The sequence below is a fragment of the Mauremys mutica genome, chromosome 10 (genome assembly GCF_020497125.1).
Source record: "Mauremys mutica isolate MM-2020 ecotype Southern chromosome 10, ASM2049712v1, whole genome shotgun sequence".
NCBI lineage: Eukaryota > Metazoa > Chordata > Testudines > Geoemydidae > Mauremys > Mauremys mutica.
This window is the reverse complement of record NC_059081.1, coordinates 35,443,247-35,467,002: the sequence shown is the minus strand read 5'-3', so window position 1 is coordinate 35,467,002 and position 23,756 is coordinate 35,443,247. Positions and strand designations below refer to the sequence as shown.

The window sequence follows — 23,756 nt, the reverse complement described above, 5'->3', positions numbered from 1 at the left end:
TAACAATGTGATTTTACTACATGAAGAAGGAAGACACCAAACTTTTATTTAATCCTAACTGTCTTTATTGTTGCCGGTGTTTCAAGAGAATTTTACCTAACTGACATAGATAACTTCTTGAAAAAATCCATATAGAATTTAATGCAGATAGTTTTTCTATAGAATTTGTAAATCAGACTATAATATGTAATAGAATTCCATAAGTTGGTTTAAAAATTCTATAAAAATATATTCTCTGTTCAATATTATATGATTGTTTTAGAATAATTTCTGTAGAACCCTATTGGTTTCATTCCTATTAAATTTTATAGAACTCATCCATAAGTATATCCATGGATTTTATTTGTACTTCACTAATGTTTCCAGGTCTTGCTTAAGTATGTAGAGGATGCTATGTTTATGTCTGTTCTATTCTCATTTTATACCAGTTATCTTGTTACTGATCCTTACTCACAAATCTCATTGGCTTCAACAGGAGCTGGGGTGGCTCAGGTTTAGTATTTGTTGTATTAATTCATGAATAGTGGCTTTTAAATTTACAAAGAGAGTTCAGTGAAATTAATGCATATAAAAATCTGAAAGCAAAATTTGGTTCCTGGAAAAGATTATTAGTTTTATTTATGAAAAAAACTTCTACAACATGTTAACTCCATTTTTATAAAAAAAAAATACATAGAGTTTAAGGGTTTCAGCTAATCATTATATTATTTTATTTTCCTACAGTCTTTGCTGAGCATTCGTGGCTCCTTGTTTTCCCCAAGACGCAACAGCAAAACGAGTCTTTTCAGCTTCAGAGGTCGAGCAAGGGATATAGGATCAGAAAATGACTTTGCTGATGATGAACATAGCACTTTTGAAGATAATGATAGCAGAAGAGATTCTCTTTTTGTGCCACGGAGACATGGTGAACGGCGTAACAGTAACATTAGTCAGGCCAGTAGGTCATCCAGGGTGCTGGCGGTGTTTCCAGCGAATGGGAAGATGCATAGCACTGTAGATTGCAATGGAATAGTTTCCCTGGTTGGTGGACCATCTGTTCCTACATCGCCTGTTGGACAACTTCTGCCAGAGGTGATAATAGATAAACCAGCTACTGATGACAATGTAAGGAAGATTTAAATAGCTCAGGCATGGTGGCCTTTTCTTACTGCACCAGCCTGTATTTTCTACAGAATGGAATTCCTTAGGAATGATCCTGGCTGGCCAGCTATGAATGTTCCTGCAGCTTGTAATACCTTTAATATACTAACAAAATAAGTTTGAAATTTAAGTATTTCCCTGCAAAAATTCTCAGAGTTAACAAGAAAAATATCAAATTAATATGCAAGTATTTGTCTATTATATACCCATAAAAATATGGTAGACTTATTGTAGCTATTAAAAAGCTCTATCTGGCCACGTTGGATAAGATTTCAACTTACTATACGAATAGAAAGGGTATATAATAAATGTTACCATATGAATTCAGTCAATATGACCCTGAATTTGTTGTAGATTATTTTGATAACATTGGGCTTTATCAGCTCATTGCAATATAATAACAGTATACATTCACTACAATATAATAACAGTATACATTCAGCACTATCATATATATATATATATATGTTTTCATTGTTATGCGCTTTTCCCCCTTTTTTATGTAGGTCTCTAGTATAGAAAATAAACTGAACAGTTATTTGAGGCACCACATTCATGCACCCACCTTCAAAAACAAAAATGTCTGTGTGCACATATGTGCTGTAATCTATGTGTATATACAGATAACCAAATACTTTTAGAGATATTCTGCTATCTTATTTCAAGGTTGTCTACTTAGAGTACTTGGGAATACACCAGCATGTGGAAGCATGACTAAATCAGACTTTTTTTATTTGTTGCTGTTTGGACTGGATGGATACCTTGTAATTTTACAACGAGACGTTTTATAAGAAGTAGTAAACATCTACAAATTGAAAACATTTTACAATAATATGGTGGTTTTCAATATGTTTGACTCATTTCTCATAACTGGTACTGAGATATAGATTGTTGAATAATTATTCAATTTCACATTTCTCTCCCACACACTTCATATGTTATGTATTAAACTGAAGATTTCTAGTAACTGACTGTACTGGAGAATGAGTGATTCAGTCGAGAAAGTTTCTTTAATATATTTTGAAAATGCTAGGTTAATACAATAAGTAAGAAAAGTCTTGCATGATAAATTAAATAAAAAATTAAATTGCATGAAGCATGTATTCCTTCAAATTTAGAAGTTCAGTATATATAGTATTTGCTTATTATATCACTCAAGATGATGATCCTATCCATTATTATTCTATTTGCAGGGCATGACTACTGAAACAGAAACGAGAAAGAGAAGATCCAGTTCCTTTCATGTTTCTATGGATTTTCTGGAAGACCCTGCTCAGAGAGACAGAGCAATGAGTATAGCTAGCATACTCACAAATACTATGGAAGGTGTGTAAAATATTGAATTTAATATTAAATATTGACTTTCTAGTGTATTTTCAGTGAACTTCTGAAACTTTCATTTGAAACTAAAACAATAATTTTAGATATGTATATTTTAACCTGATATTGTCCCTCTGTACCAGTGGCGCTGGAACATTTTTAGTAGTGAGGGTGCTGAAAGCCATCCCCCATACCCCTGTCCACGCCCCATCCCTCCAAGCTGAGGCTGGGAGCAGGGCTGTGTCTCCAGGAGGCGGGGGACCTGGACAGAGGTAAGGGGGCCAAGGCTGTGGCACCAGCTGGGGGCAGGCATGTGGCCTGTCATGGAGCCCTGGAAGCAGGGGGCCAGGCGTGGGGCCCCGGGTATGAGGCCAGTGGCTGGGGAGTGGGGCCAGCGGCCAGAATCTGAGACCCAGGTGCGGGGTTAGGGAGCAGAGTGCACGGCGAGGGGCTGGGAATGGGGCCCTGGGTGTGGGGCCGGCAGCCAGGACCCAAACCCCAGGCACAGGACCAGGGAGTGGAGTCCCAGGCCGAGGGCTGGGAACAGGGCCCGAGGTGCGGAGCCAGCGGCAGGGGAGTGGGGCACAGGGCCAGCACCCCCGCCCCACCTCTACTTCCTGCACCTATGCTCTCAGGAAATATTTCTAGATAGACTAAAAGAACTCCCCGTTGATGTGTTTGTCTCACGTTACTTAGTGAGACTTTTGTATCATTGTTTTTTGACCATTCCAGGTCATGTGGTCACAATGCATTGATGTTGCTAGTATAAAGCTCATCATAGCTGCAAAAATCCATATCACTGTGCACAAAATGGCTGCATAAGTGTGTGTTTTTGTGCTCAAATAAAAATTTGTTTTCAAATAGATGAATATTTAACGGGCACACCTACTATATCAGGAAGTCTCAACCTTTTTCTTTTTGAGGTCCCCCCCAGCATGCTGTAAAAACTCTACGGCCCACCAGTCCCACAAAAACTGTTTTTCTGCATATAAAAACCAGGGCCAGCATTAGGGGGAAGCAAGCATGGCAGTTTCCCAGGGCTCCAAGCCACAGGGGCCCTATGAAGCTAAATTGCCTAGGCCAGGGTCGGCAGCCTATGGCACGCGTGCCGAGCCGATTTTTAATGGTACACTGCTGCCCGCCGGGGTCCCAGCCGCCAGCCCTCCTCAGCCCACTGCGGAACCCAGGCCGGCAGCGGGCTGGGCGGGGCTGGCGGCCAGGACCCCGGCAGGCAGCAGCGTGCCATTAAAAATACTGCCTGACCCAGCCTGCTCTTCTCTGCCCACCACTCTCTTCTGCCAGGGGCAGGATGCAGAAGCTTGATCCTGCTGGCTGCTTCTGCAAAGCAGCCTCCACCGGCAGCCTAGCTTCCTCCTTCCCCGCCTCTTCCCCCAGCGTCCTGGGTTCCTGCCCCTCCTCCTCTCTCTCCCTGCAGCCAAACAGCTGATGGCCCTGGAGAGAGACCGGGAGAAGCGGAGCCGGAACCACAGCCGCAGCGTGCTCGCTGCTCAGGAGAAGAGGCGGGGACAGGGCTTTGGGGAAGGAGGGTGGAATCAGGACATATCCCCTCTAGCCCCCTGCCGTGAGCTGCTCAGGGCAGGGGGCTGGGAGCATCCCCACGACTCCAGCCCAGCCCCACAGCCCCTTCCCCTGACTCCTGAACCCCCCGTACCCTCCAGGCCCATACCCTGACCCCTGCACCGCCCTCACACATACCCAGCCACCTGCCCTGACCCCTGCACCCCCCCATGACCCCAGCCCTGACTCCAGCACCCCCTCACATGCCCCCAGCTCTCTGCCCTGATTCCCACACCCTCCTCTCACACACCCCATCCCCCTGCCCTGACTCTTGCACCCCCCACAATCCCCGCCCCACCTGAGCACCAAATGGAAGTTCCTGCACCCCCCACCACATTCCCACCTGCACCCCTCACACCAAATGGGAGCTGCCCAGGTAAGCGCTCCACACCCAAACCTCCTGCCCCAACCCTGAGCCCCCTCCCTCATTGTAGATCCTGGCCAGACCCTACACCCCAACCCCCAGCCTGTTCCTTCACCCCCAGCCCTCCCCCAGCTCAGTGCACTCCCACTCTCAGCTCAGTGCAGAGAGAGAGGAAGAGAATGGGCTAAAACCAGGGAGAAGGTAGGTACCCACTCTGTGTGGGCAGGGCCGGGACCCCAGAGCAGCAGCGGGCTGAACGGGGCTAGGACCCTGGCTGGCAGGAGCTAGTGGATGGAACCCCAGAGCAGCGGCGGGCTGAGCCCCTTACTGCCGGTCTGGGGTCCCGGCTGCCAGTCCCGCTCAGCCCGCTGCTGGTCTGGGGTTCTGGCTGCCGGCCCCTTGCCAGCTGGGGTCCTGGCCGCAGGCCCTACTCAGCCCACTGCCAGCCTAGGTGAATAGAACCCCAGGCCAGCAACGGGCTGAGCGGGCCGGCGGAGTAAGATCAACATTTAAATTTAATTTTAAATGAAGCTTCTTAAACATTTTTAAAACCTTGTTTACTTTACCTACGACAATAGTTTAGTGATATAATATATAGACTTAGAGAGAGAGACCTTCTAAAAACCACTAAAATGTATTACTGGCACACGAAACCTTAAATTAAAGTGAATAAATGAAGACTCATAGACTTTAAGGTCAGAACACTTCTGAAAGGTTGCCGATCCCTGGTCTAGGCTTTAGGTTGAGCCCTGAGTGGTGGGGTTCAGGGCCACAGGCTTCAGCCCTGCATGACGGGGCTTCAGCTTTCTACCCTGCGTCTCAGAGAATCTAACACTGACCCTGCTTGGCGGACTCCTTGAAACCTGCTCATGGCCCGCCCTGGTTGAGAACTGCTGTGCTAAACCATTCTCTGAAAATGTGGCTAGAGGATTTTGAAGAGGTCTTTGACACTGTCTAGTATGGCATGCGGATATTTTACATCTTATTTTTTTTTACACATTTTTCCTTAGAACTTGAAGAATCAAGACAGAAATGCCCACCATGCTGGTACAAATTTGCAAACATCTTCTTGATCTGGGACTGCAGTCCACATTGGTTAAAAATAAAACATATTGTCAATTTAGTTGTGATGGACCCATTTGTCGATCTTGCTATAACTATTTGCATTGTTTTAAATACACTATTTATGGCCATGGAACATTATCCAATGACTGATGAATTCAATAATGTACTTTCTGTTGGAAACCTGGTAAGTCTTTCAGTTTGTCTTGTAACATGTTTTTATTTTGCCTATTTGTTTGGTTTTGAAGGAGATATATCTGTATTATAGCTTTAGGCAGGAATTTCTTCTGTGGTTTTTTTTTTAACTGATTTAGTAATCCTTTAGTTAGGTCTGTATTTCACTAAATTTTTGGAGCTCCCACCTTCAATCCTTTCTCAAGACATATAGATTAACAGTATAAAGTAATACTTTGTTTAACACCGCTTGGCAAATCTATTGAATCATCTCAGATTTAATCTATTCAAACCTCTTTGACATGTTTGAATTTCATCTTCTTCATGTCAATATATACAAATATGGTTTTTCGTAGTTTCTTCGGTCACATCTATTGAAAGGTAGTACTTCCAGAAATTATGTTAAAACACTCACAAACAACAATTTTCAGTATGGAAATGTAGTTTCCTAAAATATTGCATCTCAGTAGGTTTTCTGATTGTAAATGACCATCAGATTGGTTAGTAATCTGGCAATGCTATGATTAGTATATAGAAAAGAAATTAAGATAAAGATAAATTAAGAAGTTCGTCGGTTGGTTCTCTGCAGCTCTAAAGCTTTTAAATTAAGAGGTTGGATTATATAAATGTATTTAAACACTTGAACCTACAGTTCTACTTTGTTTTATTTCAAGAATAGATTTCATGTCATGCGCTTCTTTAATATCATTTATATTTATTGCAATGTGAAGGAAATATATTTTAGAACATGTAAATAGCTGTAAGATTAGATGATGCAGAATTAGCAGGCAGACAAAAAACCTGATTCTCTATACTTCTAATAATATACTATGTATTAAGAACAGGACATTTTATATGACAATCACATGATAAACCATAAAATGTGTTGTTCTAGAATTGTATAGTTTGTTTCCCATCCAAGGAAATATCTCCTAACCTTGGTTGGTGAAAGTATTCTACATCCAGAGGTGAAAGTAAGCTGGTACGGTACGGCGTACCGGCAAGAGCCAGTACACCGTGCCGGACTGCACCGGCTTCCGTTGTGGGGATTTAAAGGGCTCAGAGCTCCCATGGCTGTGGGCAGCCCAGAGCTCTTTGAATCCCACCCGTGGCTCCGGCAACCAGGCTGGGCACCGGATTTAAAGGACTCAGAGCTCCCGCAGCTGCGGGGAGCCCAGAGCCCTTTAAATCATGCCCGTGGCTCCGGCAGCCGGGCTGGGGCCTGGATTTAAAGGACCCGGAGCTCCATGGCAGCCGGACCCCCGGGGCCTTTAATTTGCCCCTGGGGCTCACAGCCACCTCTGCAGCTGGGAGCCCCGGGTTGATTTAGAGGCCCTGGGGCTCCCAGCCACAGCCGGTGCCCCAGGGCCTTTAAATCTTGAGAGGCACCACCTCTTCCGGTTGAGGCCATGCCCCTCTCAGGACTCCGGCAGTACCGGTAAATCCTGTAAGTTACTTTCACCCCTGTCTACATCCTATGATTTGATATAGTATATACCAGTGGTCCCCAACGCAGTGTGCGCAGGCGCCATGGCGCCCGCCGGGGCATTTATGTGCGCCCATCTAGTGCTCAGCAGGGGAAAGAAGCCACGGCCCTGCGGTTGCTGGGGACAGAGAACTCCAGGGCTGCGGGCGCTGGTGCTCTCTGTCCCCGGCAGGCGCGGGGCCACGGCTTCTCTCCGGCTTCAAGAAGAGAAGCCGCGGCCCCGCGCCTGCCGGGCACAGAGAACTCCGGGGCTGCAGGCGCCAGTGTTCTCTGTCCCCGGCAGGCGCGGTGCCCGCCTAGTGCCCAGCAGGGGAGAGATGCCAGGGCCCCCCGCCTGCTGGGGACAGAGTACTCCGGGGTTGCAGGCTGTGCAACTTCTCTCAGGCTTCTCGCTGCACTGCCCAGAACTGCCGCCCCCCCAAAAAAACCCTCACAATGCTCCGCCTCTGCAGAATGGACCGAATGCTGCCCCATAGCATGTGCTGACACAGGCACCTGCTTGCTCCACTGGTGCCTGGAGCCAGCCCTGTATGTGAGTATTCTTCCTGCACTGATACTGCTGTTTTTTTGTGCTTTGCAATTTTTTTTTTTTTAACATTTTGCTCCAAAATGAGTGGTTCAAATAAGAGACAACGTACGTATTATTTCAACCCAGAGTGGGAAGAATATTAAATATGATGTTTTTCGTATTATTTAATGTACAAATACAAAATAAGCCTTGAAAAATTGTTGGCGCCTGCCACACTCTTCTGAACATATGAATGTGCTACTGGCCACAAAAAGGTTGGGGACCACTGGTGTATATCATTGCAAAGTGTAAATGTGAAAGGGGGACAATGTTTATGAATTTGCCAAGGTGCCAGTTAGATTTTAAAGCTGAAATCTAACAAACTAGGTTAGTCAATATAGAATGGAATTTTAATAGGATATCTCCTTTTCCTTGCATCCAGGGAGTGTAAACTTAATTTTTTTTAATGCTGGATTCTTTTCAAATCAACTTTTAACTTGAACAGTATTTTTCAAATCAGGACACTTGCTTAATTTTAACTAACTAGCAATTTATTAATTACTTAAAACCCCATTAATATACAATCAGTAGTTCACCACTCAAGTGTAGACACACATAATACAGTCTTGTAAGCAATTATCACAGTCTAGAGTTGAGGCTCAGCAGTTATAGCAAGAAACAATGTAAATTACCACAATTTCTTATTACATTTACTTATGATCATCAATTCTCAGTTCTTTAGTACCTAACATATTTATCACATTTCCAAGGATGCACTTGTCTTTAAGGCACTTTTAAGCATAGGCGCTGACTTTTATTTTTCCCTGGGGGTGCTTCACCCCCATTCCACCCGAGGCCCCGCCCTTGCTCCGCCCCTTCCTCCGAGGCCCTGCCCTCGCTCCACCTCTTCCCCCTCGTCCTAGATCCACTCTTCCTGCCCCACTTTGCTCCCTCCCCTGAGGCCCCGCCCTTGCTCTGCCTTGTAAAAAAAAAAAGTGCCTCACATGATGTGAACCATTTTTTATTGTATTTTCTTCCTAGGTTGGTCCTTTCTGGAATAAACAGAGATGGATAGCTTTTCTAATTATTGAGGGCCAGAAGGACTCAGTAGTTATTAATCATTCAAGACATATCTATTCTCTCTATATATATATCCCTTACAAAAGCTTAATTGGAAATGAAGTTAATATGTCTAAACTACCTATAATATTAAATGCCATCATAATCCTGTTAACAATCTAATGTACATTGAAATCAAGGAGAAGACTCCTGGGCAGATCCCCACCTGATGTAAATTGTTGATCCTGCTAGATCTTGTGAAATTAGGCTGTATAAGAGCATATCTTTATAGTGTCATTAATATCCCAACAATAGTGTTCTAGGAAGAGTAGCATGTAATTTCTTGGAAAGCATTCTATTGCATAATGTGAAAATAAAATTGGGGGCATTGCTTGTGCTGTGGAATAAAGAGCTTGGCATTCTAACAGAGTTAGAGTGACCATATTTTCCTGAAGGGAAAGTGGGACACCGCACGGGGCCAGCCGAGGCCTCTCATTACCCCCACGCATGCAGGGCTGACCCAAGACCCCCTGCTGCCCACTCATGCGTGGCCGGCATGAGGCACTCCCCTGAGCCCTGCCTCCCGTGCAGAGTTGGCATTGCCGCCCCTCCCTCCCACACATTCCTCCATGCCCCGCTAGGGGTCACACCCCACTTTTTTTGGCAAAACTGGGCATTTGTCCCGTTTGCTCTTGTCAACTGATGACCAGTTGGCAAGAGCAAACGGGACAAATACCCAGGTTTGCCAGAAAAGTTGGGACGGCCGGGAGAGGGTTTAAAAAAGGTACTGTCTCAGCCAAAATGGGATGTATGGTCACCCTAAATAGTTTTAAAGTTGTATTATAAACCAGAATCGTAAGTAATTTTGTTTCCTGTAAAATTAAATCAAATGAAAAGAAGATTCCATACTTGTTCTGTGATGAAGTTTCTATCGGAAGCTGTGTATAAGATGTCACTATGATCATTCTTTTTAAAGCAACAAATTTTAAACAGTAATAATAAAGTACTAAATAAAATAATTTGACCTTCCTTTGATTATTTTAAGGATTTGAATTTAAGAATTTTTGTGAATAGCCATTCTAAATTATGCTCATTGAAGATATGTAGCTGGAATGTAAAATCTGCACAAATACTGGTAATATTAAATTTTCCAACTGAATAATAAATTGCCTTTTGAATTTAGGTCTTCACTGGGATCTTCACAGCAGAAATGTTTCTGAAGATAATTGCCAAGGATCCTTATTATTATTTCCAAGAAGGCTGGAATATTTTTGATAGTTTTATTGTAACACTTAGTTTGATTGAACTTGGTCTTGCAAATGTGGAAGGACTATCAGTTCTCCGATCATTCAGATTGGTAAATATATTAATAAAACAGAATGTTATTGCAATTTACAGTTACAGGCTTTGTTGCACTAATAATACTTTAATTCAACTTTTGTGTCTTAACAAGATACCTTAAGGTCATTATGACCTTGATCCAAAAATGTGATCCACTTGTATGTACCTCTGGCCATGCAGTGTCCTGTTGTCTTTAATGGGGACTCTGCAGGAATCCATACTTATGCATTCCAGTGTAGGAGTGGGGTCTATTTCCAAATTGTTATTGCAAATACTTACTTCAAGTATTCTACAGTGAAGAAACAAATGGACTTACTGAATATCTTTATTGTGCTCCTACTGATATTATCAAAATGGATCTCTTCTTTATGTACACACAGGTAGGTAGGTAGTCTTGAAGTTCTGTGGCATCTGAGGCACTGAACCCTAGATTGCATGAGGTGTGTCTCTGGGCATTTACATCCTTGATCCAAGACTATGCTCTTGGGGTACCAAGTTGTGAAAGTCTGTGAAAGTTCATCATTGGCAGCAATATTTTTTTCACAAATTAATTTGTAAAACACTTTTATGTCTCCGTTAAAATCAGTACTAACAATGCCTTTTTATTCTTTTTTTCAGTTACGAGTTTTCAAATTGGCAAAATCTTGGCCAACACTGAATATGCTGATAAAGATTATTGGTAACTCAGTGGGGGCTTTGGGAAATTTGACGTTGGTGCTGGCTATCATTGTCTTCATTTTCGCTGTGGTTGGTATGCAGCTGTTTGGTAAAAACTACAAGGAATGTGTCTGCAAAATTGCAAGTGACTGTGTACTTCCACGCTGGCACATGCAAGACTTCTTCCACTCTTTCTTGATAGTATTCCGAGTGTTGTGTGGAGAATGGATAGAGACTATGTGGGACTGTATGGAGGTTGCAGGCCAAGCTATGTGCCTTACTGTCTTCATGATGGTCATGGTGATTGGAAATCTAGTGGTACGTAATCAAAATGCTTCAAAGATTTATTTTGGAGGAAAAAAGACAATTCAGTCCTGCAATGCAATGAGAATTCTGGCCCCATCTCAATAAAGCACTTAAGCATATGATTTCAGTTGAACTACTCATATGCTTAAAATTAAGCTTAAGTGCTTTGCAGGATTGGAAACAGAATACTCCACACCTCTCAGTATCAAACTCATGATATATAATTATAGAGTGAACTTTAGTCACTCTCTTAATTTTTGTTTTTACAATTTGCAAATACAGTGTGCTTCAAATAATGTTCAGCCTGTGCATTTTTATATACTTATTTATTATGCGTGTCCGATCACGTAAAACACATGGTATAGTTTCTGTTCTCTGATTGGAGAAGTGAAACTTTTTAAACAGGATGATGAAGAATAACAAACTTCCTGTCTGAATTTTTGAATAAAATTTTTTTTGTGCCAATATTTGTAAACTTTTGGGATTCAAAAGCATTTTCTCAAATACTTGCCAGTTGTCTGACTATTTGTGATTAGTGAATAATATGGCCCTATGAATCATAGCAAACCATATTTAGTTCTTTAATTTGTCATAATATTTGTGAATCACTTTTTTTACTATATGATTTGCCCTTCAAATTATCATGAATTAAAAAGTATCAGAGGGGTAGCCGTGTTAGTCTAGATCTGTAAAAAGCAACAAAGAGTCCTGTGGCACCTTATAGACCAAGGGTAGGCAACTTATGGCACGCGTGCTGAAGGCGGCTGCGAGCTGATTTTCAGTGGCACTCACACTGCCCAGGTCCTGGCCACTGCTCTGGGGGGCTCTGCATTTTAATTTAATTTTAAATGAAGCCTCTTAAACATTTTAAAAACCTTATTTACTTTACATACAACAATAGTTTAGTTATATATTATAGACTTATAGAAAGAGACCTTCTAAAAAGGTTAAAATTATTACTGGCACACGAAACCTTAAATCAGAGTGAATAAATGAAGACTCGGCACACCACTGCTGAAAGGTTGCCGACCCCTGTTATAGACTAACAGATGTATTGGAGCATAAGCTTTCATGGGTGAATACCCACTTCGTCACTCACCTTTTTCTAATGCAAGTGTTTTAGTGTACGTTTATTAAAGATATAACACTCCATTCATTGTAAAGACAAAGTTCTTGGGTTGTTTGGGTTTGTTTTGTTTGTTTGTTTGTTTGAAACTTTGGTCCTTTAGACACATGCTTCACATAGCTTTAGAAAGTATTCTAGCAAGAAATTATTTCCACTGAGATAAATCTAAGAATTCCTTTTCTATCCTGTTCCAGGTTCTGAACCTATTTTTGGCCTTGCTACTGAGCTCGTTTAGTGCAGACAACCTTGCTGCCACTGATGATGATAATGAAATGAATAATCTCCAGATTGCTGTAGCAAGAATTGAGAAGGGAATAGATTATGTGAAAAGAAAAGTTCGTGAATTCATCCAAAAATCCTTCGTTAAAAAACAAAAAGCTTTAAATGAAATCAAGCCACTTGAAGAACTAAACAAAAAAGACAGCTGCATTTCTAATCATCTAACAGTGGAAATAAACAAAGACCTTGATTATCTTAAAGATGGCAATGGAACTAGTGGCATAGGCACAGGCAGCAGCGTGGAAAAATATATCATTGATGAAAGTGATTACATGTCGTTCATAAACAACCCAAGCCTCACTGTAACAGTACCAATTGCTGTTGGAGAATCAGATTTTGAAAATTTAAATACAGAAGAGTTTAGCAGTGAGTCGGATCTGGAAGAAAGCAAAGAGGTATTTAAATACTGCTTATATACTTATTTTTTAATATTGTGGTGATTTTTCTGTTTTTCTTTCAGCATGAACTAGTGCAGGGATGAACTGGGCCCAAAGAATAGATACAACTTGCATGAAAAAAGTTCTTTTTAGATTTCTGAATGATCAGCTTTTGTAGACCAAGAGTCTAATAAAATGGTGTTTAAGTTCAGGTTATCTGATGTACTACAAAACCATGTAGTTGTTAAAACTGAAAAATAAAGCCAATGGAAGAACACAAGATACCATAAATATTTTTTACAAAGTAGTGAATCGAATACTAGAATTGCAATATAGTCAAACACAACAGCCTGGATTTGCTCAGCCATTTTGACCCAAATGTCATCATTTTTAATAAATAAATAAACAAACTACAATAAGAAAACAAATGAGAAAGCACATAGGGTTGAATTCTGGCCATACTGATGTCAATGGGAGTTTTGTCATTCATTTCAGTGGATCAGGATTTCATCCATAATCTTACAGGAGAGGGTGTCCATAACCAATCATCTGAACCAGAGATCACAAATTGCTGACCTAAAGAACGTGAAGGTATTCCTTAAGTTATCTGAGACAGTCCAGCCCACCAAGACTATGTTTCTACGATAGTCCTTGAAACTCTACCCCAAAAAGCAGTTTAGCGCAGTCCCTGGGACTACCCCGACAGGCTCGACTGGTGACAATATTGTCACCATTTCTCAGTTAATACTTGAGGTATTAATAACCATCTACCATTTTGCTGTTAAAGATGGAACAATTTAAATAGTGGCCAAATTTAAGTAAAACTATTCCTCCCAGCATCACACACACCTCTGCACAATGTACCTAGATGCAATATAAGAGGTCGCAGGAGGAGCATTTCCTTACTGAACCCACAGATGTTTGATTTATGGCTAAAGCATGAGATCTAATGACCTTTCTCATTAGTTTATCTTCTTAGCTAACTTGAAAGCAAGCAGGCTGTCATAAGTGAAAATGAACAACCCTTGAAAGGCTATGGAATGACATTCAAACTACTTTTGATCTGTGAAACTGATAAATCCTGGATTTGTGCAACAGTATAACACACAAAAAGAGTTGTGAAAACTATATAAAGTACAGTAAATAATGCAAAGTTCAACAAGCAACTGGAATCTTTGTCTTTTATAGTTCTCTATATAATCCTTTCTGATAGTAAAAACATGAATGAGGCAGAACATCAGGAGTGCGTTGGCTCCTTGCTTCCCGCTTCCTCATCTCAGCTAAGAGCTACATACACTCTGACACCAGAGGGCTTTTAAGCTAAGGTCCCAATCCTGTAAACAGTTATGTATGTGCTTACTTTTATTACCCTGATTAATGGGATTATTCTCCGTTATAAAATTAAGTAAGTGCATATGGGTTTACAGGATCAGGGCATAAGGCCTGTTTCTGCAAACATGGTAGTAAACACTAGACTTGGTAGTAACTGTTTGCAGGATCTATCCTAGAAAAGGAAAATAAATTACATTTTCTAAATATATCACCTGTGCAGGATTCTCACTCCTGGATCTTGTGCTTCTGGTGAAAGTCATTCAGGAAACTCCCCCAACTTAAAGATTTTGGCCTTCCGGGGCACTGTAGGCCAGTTTGAGGGGTTTTGCTAATGGAACACTGATGTCCCAGCACACAGGTTTTTCCTGGTGTGTTGGTGCCTCAAAGACACATTCTTCCAACCAATGCTCTCTGGTTGCTTTGCACTGTATGATGAGCAGAGGTTCCTTCAGGAATTCAGTGCCTTAATAACTCAGGGCATTTCCAGATATTTCAGCAGCATCTCCTTGAATTCATGGCCGCACATTCCAGGATCCTATGGTCCCTTTTTTGGCAAGACTCTCAGAGCAGTTCACGTTTGCTGACACAGTTCAACACAATTGCATTAACTTTCCTCTTATACAAGATGAAGAGAAGCTACCTCCCAGGATGTGCTGCTGAGGGATGTGTATGATGCAGGAATAATATTGAATTGTGGTGCTAAATTTTCCCTTCTTGAGAACTGACATAGGGAGGCAACAGGGCACAGAACTTTGTCTCATCATGTATAAAGGGGTTTCCCTCCTTGCTAGCATGACTGAATGATACTTTTGCATCCACTTTCTTCCCCTCTCAGGTATGTGAGCTCTAGGGTGGATCCAGAATTTTCTGGATATCAAGTTTTTCTTTCTGTGCCACCCTTCAATTAAAAAGCAACAAAGAGTCCTGTGGCACCTTATAGACTAACAGAAGTATTGGAGCATAAGCTTTCGTGGGTGAATACGTCTGCTCCAATACTTCTGTTAGTTTATAAGGTGCCACAGGACTCTTCGTCGCTTTTTACAGATCCAGACTAACACGGCTACCCCTCTGATACCTGCAATTAAAGTTACCTTTATCTCTATAATCCTGTAGCTAAAAGTGGTGGACTATGCCTTATCAATGGTTTCTGGCTTTTAGAGTGTCTCAAATATTGGAACCCCCCTAGAACTATGCAGGGTATCAATGAGATTAATGTCATGTTCCTTCTTGGTTTTGCAAATCTCGGTTTCTTTGTTTTAGGCAGAAGAATTTAAACTGTGCTTTAGCTAATAGGTTCAATAGACAGAGGCAGATGCAGTTTCAGCCTCCTTCCAGCCAGGGGCACATGTTCTACTGATGAGCAGACAGGAGGCAGCAGCAGCTGTAACTCCTGCTGCCTCCATCCCTCGATCCTTTCCCTTCCCCATACCAACTCTGAGGGTCTGCAGCAGGAGGGGCGTGGGACCAGGAAGGAGCAACACCATTTTTTCCTTCCCCTTTGTGGCAAGCAGACTGCTATAAGAGGGTGTCGCACACAAGAGGGAAGACCATTTTTGATGGAGACAGGCACAAGATAAATGACTGTGTGGCGGGAGGACATCTATGTGGGGGACTGGTGCCACTTAGAGAAAAGCATGGGGAGTGACAGCCATGGGAAGGACAGGTATGGGTAGGGGAGATGCAGGGGCGGCTCCAGGCCCCAGCACGCCAAGTGCGTGTTTGGGGTGGCATGCCGCAGGGGGCGCTCTGCCGGTTGCCGGGAGGGCGGCAGGCGGCTCCGGTGGACCTCCCGCAGGCGTGCCTGCGGAGGGTCCGGTGGTCCCGCGGCTGCGGTGGAGCATCCGCAGGCATGCCTGCGGGAGGTCCACCGGAGCCGCGGGACCAGCGGACCCTCCGCAGGCCCGTCTGCAGGAGGTCCACCGGAGCCGCGGGACCGGCGACCGGCAGAGCACCCCCCGTGGCGTGCCGCCGTGCTTGGGGTGGCGAAATTGCTAGAGCTGCCCCTGGGGAGATGGGGCTGGCTATGAAGAGGTAAAGCTAGGGGAGTACAACTGAGGAAAGTGGGACCTAGGTGAGGAGGAGACAGGAGGAGCCTGGGGGAAGGTGGAGATACTGGGGATTGAGGAGGAACTTTGGAGGGATAAAAAGGTAAGATTTGGGAGAGAGACAATGGGAAACTGTGAGACAAGGAATCTCCAGAATGGAAAATTAGTGGGATCTTTGGGTGGACATCAAAGGAAAAGGTTAATTATTCGGGTGGGTGAACAGAGACGGAAGAGGAAGATTGGTACATGACAGGAAGGGAATTCTTTGGGGGGCAAGAGTAGAAATGACAATTTGGCTTCCAAGATGGGGGAAGAAAGCAAGGAGAAACCTGGAAATGTATTACTTTTCCTACAAAGAAGGCCTATACTGCTACTCACTAGAATTAAATTAAGGACTGTTCATATATCTTTTCCCCCCATCTTTGGCTAAAGCAAGCTGTCCTTTGCACTCTTTATAGTTTAACTTGACAGAATTCTTTTTTTTTTTTTTAGAAATTTCAGTCAATAATACCAATGTTTATTTTTAAGCATTTTTTCAATTTTTATTAATTTAAATTTTCATAGTTGCAGGAAATTATGGGGAGGTGAAACAATAACAATTATTTAATAACAGCAGATTTGAGATGCAGAGGTAAAGATTTATAAACCATTCAAACACAAATCATCATCACTTGTCAAAATATATAAAGTAAATATCATCAAATCAACAAATCAGACCTTTTTTTACTATTCATTCGCTAGTCCATTTGTAACAAGCCTAATTCAAAAGTTTAAATCACTGAGTTTTGACTCTAAGGCCTGGTCTACACTAGGACTTTAATTCGAATTTAGCAGCGTTAAATCGAATTAACCGCGCACCCGTCCACACCAGGAACCCATTTAATTCGACATAGAGGGCTCTTTAGTTCGAATTCTGTACTCCTCCCCGACGAGGGGAGTAGCGCTAAATTTGACATGGCTATGTCGAATTAGGCTAGGTGTGGATGCAAATCGAACTTAGTAACTCCGGGAGCTATCCCACAGTGCACCACTCTGTTGACGCTCTGGACAGCAGTCCGAGCTTCGATGTTCTGACCAGCCACACAGGAAAAGCCCCGGGAAAATTTGAATTCCTTTTCCTGTCTGGACAGTTTGAATCTCATTTCGTGGTTGGACATCGGGACGAGCTCAGCAGCACCGGCAGCAATGCAGAGCTCTCCAGCAGAGGAGTTCATGTAATCTCTGAATAGAAAGAGGGACCCAGCATAGACTGACCGGGAAGTCTTGGATCTGATCGGTGTGTGGGGCAAGAAGTCTGTACTTTCGGAGCTGCACTCCAAAAAACGGAATGCAAAGACCTACGAGAAGGTCTCCAAAGCCATGAGAGACAGAGGATACAGGCGGGATGCAACGCAGCGCCGCGTGAAAATCAAGGACCCCAGACAAGGCTACCAAAAAATCAAAGCGGCAAACGGACGCTACGGAGCCTGCCACCACTGCCCCACCAGTGACCATGGACTCTGACGATGGGACAGTGTCGACGGACAGTTCCTCGGCGATGTTCACGGATGGGGAAGATGAGGAAGGGTTTGTGGAGGACGAGGCAGGCGAGAGCGCTTACAACGCTGGTTTCCCCGACAGACAGGATCTCTTCATCACCGTCACAGAGATCCCCTTCCAACCCTCCCCGGCCGTTAACCCAGACCCTGAATCAGAGGAAGGAGCAGTCGGTAAGTGCTTTAAACATGTAAACTTTTATTCTTAATATAACAGGAAGCTGAAGTATGTGAAAAGGAGGTCTCTACATATATGGGGATAGAATAGAAATCCTCCTGGGAGATCTCCACGAAGCTCTCCTGGAGGTAATCGAAAAGCCTCCGCAGGAGGTTCCTGGGGAGAGCTGCCTTATTGGGTGCTCCGTGGTAGCACACTTTTCCGCGCGAGGCTTTCATGAGGTACTCAGGGAGCATTGCCTCCCCGAGCACGGCTGCATAGGCCCTGGTTTGTGCTGGCTTTCACGCAGCATGCGCTCTCTATCTCCTTCAGTGACCCTCCTCAGGGCGATCTCGCTCGGCGACTCCTGCATCTAATTAGGGGAATTACTGTAATGTTACGCCTGGTCCAAAGTATGTTTAAAAAATCTCCGGACAGACGGCGTAGCAGAGACTCAGCACGCTGCTGCGTGACAAGCGTAACGGAAAGCCAAAGAATCAAATGGACGCTCATGGAGGGAGGGGGGACTGAGGACGCAAGGTATCCCACAGTTCCTGCAGTCTCCGAAAAGCATTTGCATTCTTGGCTGATCTCCCAATACCTGTACGGTCAAACACATTGTCCGCGGCGGTTCAGGGCATAGCTCGTCAATGTACCCCCCTCCCACACCCCCAGAAGGAAAAGGAAAAAAAATCATCTCTTGACTCTTTTAAATGTCACCCTATGTGTACTGAATGCTGCTGGTAGACGCGATGCTGCGGCACTGTACTGTAGCATCCTTTCCCCCCTCCGCCTCATGGGTGGCTGACGGTGCAATATGACTGATATCCGTCGTCATCATCATAAGCCTTGCTGTAGATGGTGTAGTGCAATACGACTGGTACCCGTCCTCATCATCAGCCCATAAGTAGACGGCCTGCTAACCGTCTTCATCATAGCAACAGGGGGCTGAGCTCCATCAGCCCCCACCCTTCATGTGTAAAGAAAAGATTCTGTATTGCCTGGACTATCATAGCAGCAGGATGCTGTTTTCCTCTCCCACCACACTGCTTAATGTCCTGTCTGGACAATCATAGCAGCTGGAGGCTGCCTTCCCCTCATTTCATTTCAATAACAAGTCACTGTTTCTTATTCCTGCATTCTTTATTACTTTAGCACACAAATCAGGGGACACTGCAACGGTAGCCCGGGAAGGCTGGGGGAGGAGGGAAGCAACAGGTGGGGTTGTTGCAGGAGCACCCCCTGTGAATGCCATGCAGCTCATCATTCCTGCATAATCTGACACAGAGCGGCTATGCTCTCTGGTTCTCTGAAACACTGGATCTCTACTACACTAGCCCCATCTTCTATGCAGGAATTATTCTGTTTTTAGATACCATAAAGGAGGGATTGACTCGGGGAGTCATTCCCAGTTTTGTCTTTTGCGCCCCCGGTTGATCTCGGCCAGGGGCACCTATGACAGCAGCAGAAGGTATAATGCAATACGGCTGGTAACCATCATCACCTTGCCAATTTACAATGGCATGGTAGATGGTACAATATGGCTGATAACCATCTGTGCTGTCATGCAAAAGCAAATGAATGCTGCTGTGTAGCGCTGCTGAATCGCCTCAGTCCACGGCATCTAGTACACATACGGTGACAGTGACAAGAGGCAAAACAGGCTCCATGGTTGCCACGCTATGGCGTCTGCCAGGGCAATCCAGGGAAAACGGGCTCGAAATGATTGTCTGGCGTTGCTTTCCCGGAGGAAGGAATGAGTGACTACATGTACCCAGAACCACCCACGACAATGAAATTTGCACCATCAGGCACTGGGACCTCAACCCTGAATTCCAAGGGGCGCGGGAGACTGCGAGGGGGTGGAACAGGGGCAGAGTTTGTGCTTCCCGGATTGCCTGCAGCAGGAGTGCGCATGAGATAGGTGCTGTGCATGGTCTTGTTCACAGAGACAGACTAGACTGTGTTCATTGTTCACAGAAATGTATCTTTGCAAGGAATTCACTCCCTCTTTCCCATCACACAGCTTCGACTGTCTCCAGACCTGCCACAGCATCCCCCTCACAGAGGCTGGCAAAGATTAGGCGGCGAAAGAGAAAGACACGGGATGAGATGATCGCTGAAGTTATGGGGTGCTCCCGAGCCGAGGCGGACCAGCAGAGCCAGTGGAGGGAGAGCCTCTCTCTGTACCAGCGCTCACACAGCGAACGGGAGGAGAGGTGGCGTGAGGAAGACAAGCAGGCGACTCAAACTCTGCTTGGACTAATGAGGGAGCAAACGGACACGCTCCGGCGCCTTGTGGATGTTCTGCAGGACTGCAGGCAGGAGGACAGAGCCCTCCCGCAGTGTATCTGCAACCGCCCTCCCCCGCCACAAAGTCCCATACCTCCCGTCACCCAAAGTAACCAGAAGGAGTGGCACCAGGGGCCGTGAAAACTGTCACTGCACCCCAGCAGAGTGCTCAAGTACACAAAAGCTCTCATACCCTAATTTTTGAGAATTCCTTCCCTTCCTGACTCACCCTAGCCCCAATCCCAGTTTCATCCCCTGACTGTCTGGTTAATTATTAAAAATACTTTGCTGTTAATTACTGTTTCCGTCATGCTTTTTTACACAACGCTGCGTTTGAAGGGGTGGGTGGGGAAAGGGGTAGGGTATTGCATAGGACAGTCACCTTTAGCAGGGTACAGACACGGGGGCAGGATCAGCAGCAGGTCACACACACAGTGCAGTCAGTAGGCACCCTGGTCGGTATGGGAGGTGGTTTGAAGGTTCTGTGTGGGTGGTGGGGTACGTGACTTTGTAGCGGGGGAGGGGGGTTACAGATCTCATGCAACGGTCCCTGTCCTGGACCACAGAGCCACGCAGCAGAGGAATCTGTATCCGTCCTCCCCCGCCACAAGGCCACATAGCCCCCGCACACAGAGTCCCAAAAAGGAGGGATGGCAGGCTCCGTTGAAACAACCAGTCTGGCACTGCAGACCGCTCTGGGAGCAGGAGCCTGTCATTCCTCGAGTTTAGAGGTGGTCTTTACATCACCGCACACCCTACCCAGCACAGTCTGCGTCCCAGTTTCAACCCTTTAATGCAAAGTCATCAATAAAGAAACCTTTGTAAAGTTACAGTGGAACATGTATTTTATTTTTAAACGTGTGTTGGAAGTGGGGGAAGCGGGGTAGACGGGGTATGTAACTGCAGATGCTGGTCAACAGTAACGTGGTAAAGAAACAGGGGCAGGTTCAGCTTCTCTGTAAAGAAACTGAACAGTCACAGGTCACGCTGCTCGCTGCTCGCTGGTACTTGAAGAGTTCCTTGTCGCTGTGCAAGGTGCCTGCATAGGGCTTCACGAGCCAGGGCATTAGCGGGTAGGCTGGGTCCCCGAGGATCACTATAGGCATCTGCACATCCCCAAGAGTTATTTTGTGGTCCGGGAAGAAACTACCTTCCTGCAGGCGTCTAAACAGAGCAGAGTTCCTGAAAACACGCGCGTCATGAACTTTGCCTGGCCACCCGACGTTGATGTTGGTAAAACGTCCCCCATGGTCCACCAGTGCTCGCAGCACCATTGAAAAGTAGCCCGATTTCTCAGCAGCTGACTGTGGAAGAGGTGGACGATAAAGTGCGAGGAGTTGACAACGGCCATAACTGCCGCGGGCTCCGTGCTCGCAGTGCTGTGGTGCCCGTGCTGTCACTGAGCAGAAAAGTGCACGAACAGATTGCCTGCAGGCGCTTTCGGGGAGGGAGGGAGGGCGTGATTGACTGTTCAATGATGACAGTTACCCAAAACCACCCTCGACACATTTTTTCCCCCAGCAGGCATTGGGGGGAAATCCCAGAATTCCAATGGGCAGCGGGGAGTGCGGGAACTGTGGGATAGCTTCCCACAGTGCACCGCTTCCAAATTCGACGCTGGCCCCGTTACTGTGGACTCACACAGTCGAATTAGTGTTTTTAGTGTGGATACACAAATTCGACTTCATAAGGTCGATTCCACAAATTCGACTTAAGTTGATTCGAAATAGTCTTGTAGTGTAGACATACCCTAAGTTCTCAAGCAGCATTTTGTAAAAAGGAGGAGGAGGACGACCCAGGGAATTATAGACCAATCAGTCTAACTTCAATACCTGGAAAGATACTGGAGCAAATTATTAAATGATCAATTTGTAAGCACCTTTAGGACAATAGGGTTACAAGGAATAGTCAGCATGGATTTGTCAAGAACAAATCCATGCCAAACCAACTTGATTTTCTTTTTTGATAGGATTACTGACCTAATGGATAGGGAGGAAGCAGTAGACATGATAAACCTTGGTTTTAATAAGGCTTTTGACACAGTTACACATGACATTCTCATAAGCAAACTAGGGAAACGTGGTCTAGATGAATTTACTATAAGGTGGGCGCACAACTGATTGAAAGACTGTACTGAAAGAGTAGTTATCAATGGTTTGCTGTCAAATTGAGAGAGCGTATCTAGTGATGTCCCACAGGGCTCAGTCCTGGGTCTAGTAATATTCAATATCTTCATTAATGACTTGGACAATGGAGGAGAGATATGCTTATAAAATGTGCAGATAACACCAAGCTGGGATAGGTTGCAAGCACTTTTGAATTTTAACCTGCCTTCCAAAGGACCTTGACAAATTGGAGAATTGATCTGAAATTCAATAAAGACAAGTGAAAAGTACTTCACTTAGGAAGGAAAAGTTAAATGCACAACTACAAAATGAGGTATAATTGTCTAGGTGATGGTACTGCTGAAAAGGATCTGGGAGTTATAGTGGACCAAAAACTGCATATGAGTCATCAGTGTGATGCAGCTGCAAAAAAGGCTAATATGATTCTGGATGTATTAACAAAAGTGTTATATGTAAGACACAGCAGGTAATTGTCCTGCTTTACTCAACAGTGGTGAGGTCCCAGCTTGGAGTACTGTGTCCAGTTCTGGGCACCATAATTTAGAAAGGATGTGGACAAATTGGAAAGAGTCCAGAGGAGAGCAACAAAAATAATAAAAGGTTTAGAAAAACTGATGTATGAGGAAAGTCTGAAAAAGCTGGGCATGTTCAGTCTTGAGAAGAGAAGACTGGAGGGGAACCTGATAAGTTTTTCAACATGGTAAGGGCTCTTATAAAGAGGTCACAGATCAATTTTTCTCCATGTTCACTGAAGGTAGGACAAGAAGCAATGGGATAAATCTGCAGCCAGGGAGGTTTAGGTTAGATATTAAGAAAAACTTTCTAAAGATAAGGGTAGTTAAGCTCCGGAATAGGCTTTCAAGGTAGATTGTGGAATCCCCTTCATTGGAAGCTTTTAAAAACAAGTTGGACAAACACCTGTCAGTGATGATCTAGGTTTACTTGCTCCTGCCACAGTGGAGGGGGCTGGACTTGATGACTTATCAAGGTGCCTTCCAGCCCTAAATTTCTATGATTCTATGATTTTTCTTTCTTTGCCTATTTGTAATTTTTGGTTATTTATCAATGGAAATATTTTTCCATTGGTTTGTGTGTGTACGGTGAAATCAATGTTTACTGACATTTACCAATACAAGTCTAATCCTTCCAAGACTATTTATAATGCTAGGAAGTGACGGTAACTAGAAACTGACTACATAAAAAGTAAAATTGATTAGTCTTTTTTCATAGACCAAGCTAGAGATGAGCTTCAACCATTGCTCATATTGAATTGTATTTTACTAGGCAGGTAGTCCCATATAGTGAAGAACAATAAAGAAGTTTCAGTCTCTTTAATTAGGTGTTTTCTACTTTTATGAAAGCAAAATAAAATTTAGAAAAATGTTTAAAAAATTAAGAGCATTGCAAATACCTCTGTCAGCTGCAAATGTCAACAGAATACAGAAACAGATCAATAATGCTGCCCTCAAACATTTTTCTTCACCAGTAGTTG

General features: G+C 44.1%; 1 protein-coding gene across 1 annotated transcript in view; it reads left to right on the top strand.

Moving 5' to 3' along the window:
* The window catches only part of LOC123378538 (sodium channel protein type 1 subunit alpha), a 120,091-nt gene that overhangs the window by 41,235 nt on the left and 55,100 nt on the right, over positions 1-23,756 (top strand). Inside the window, exons 11-16 of the mRNA XM_045032476.1 lie at positions 724-1,071; positions 2,334-2,466; positions 5,413-5,651; positions 9,875-10,048; positions 10,651-11,007; positions 12,316-12,795. Of these exons, the coding sequence (XP_044888411.1) occupies positions 724-1,071; positions 2,334-2,466; positions 5,413-5,651; positions 9,875-10,048; positions 10,651-11,007; positions 12,316-12,795 (1,731 nt within the window). The remainder of the gene's footprint in view (positions 1-723; positions 1,072-2,333; positions 2,467-5,412; positions 5,652-9,874; positions 10,049-10,650; positions 11,008-12,315; positions 12,796-23,756) is intronic.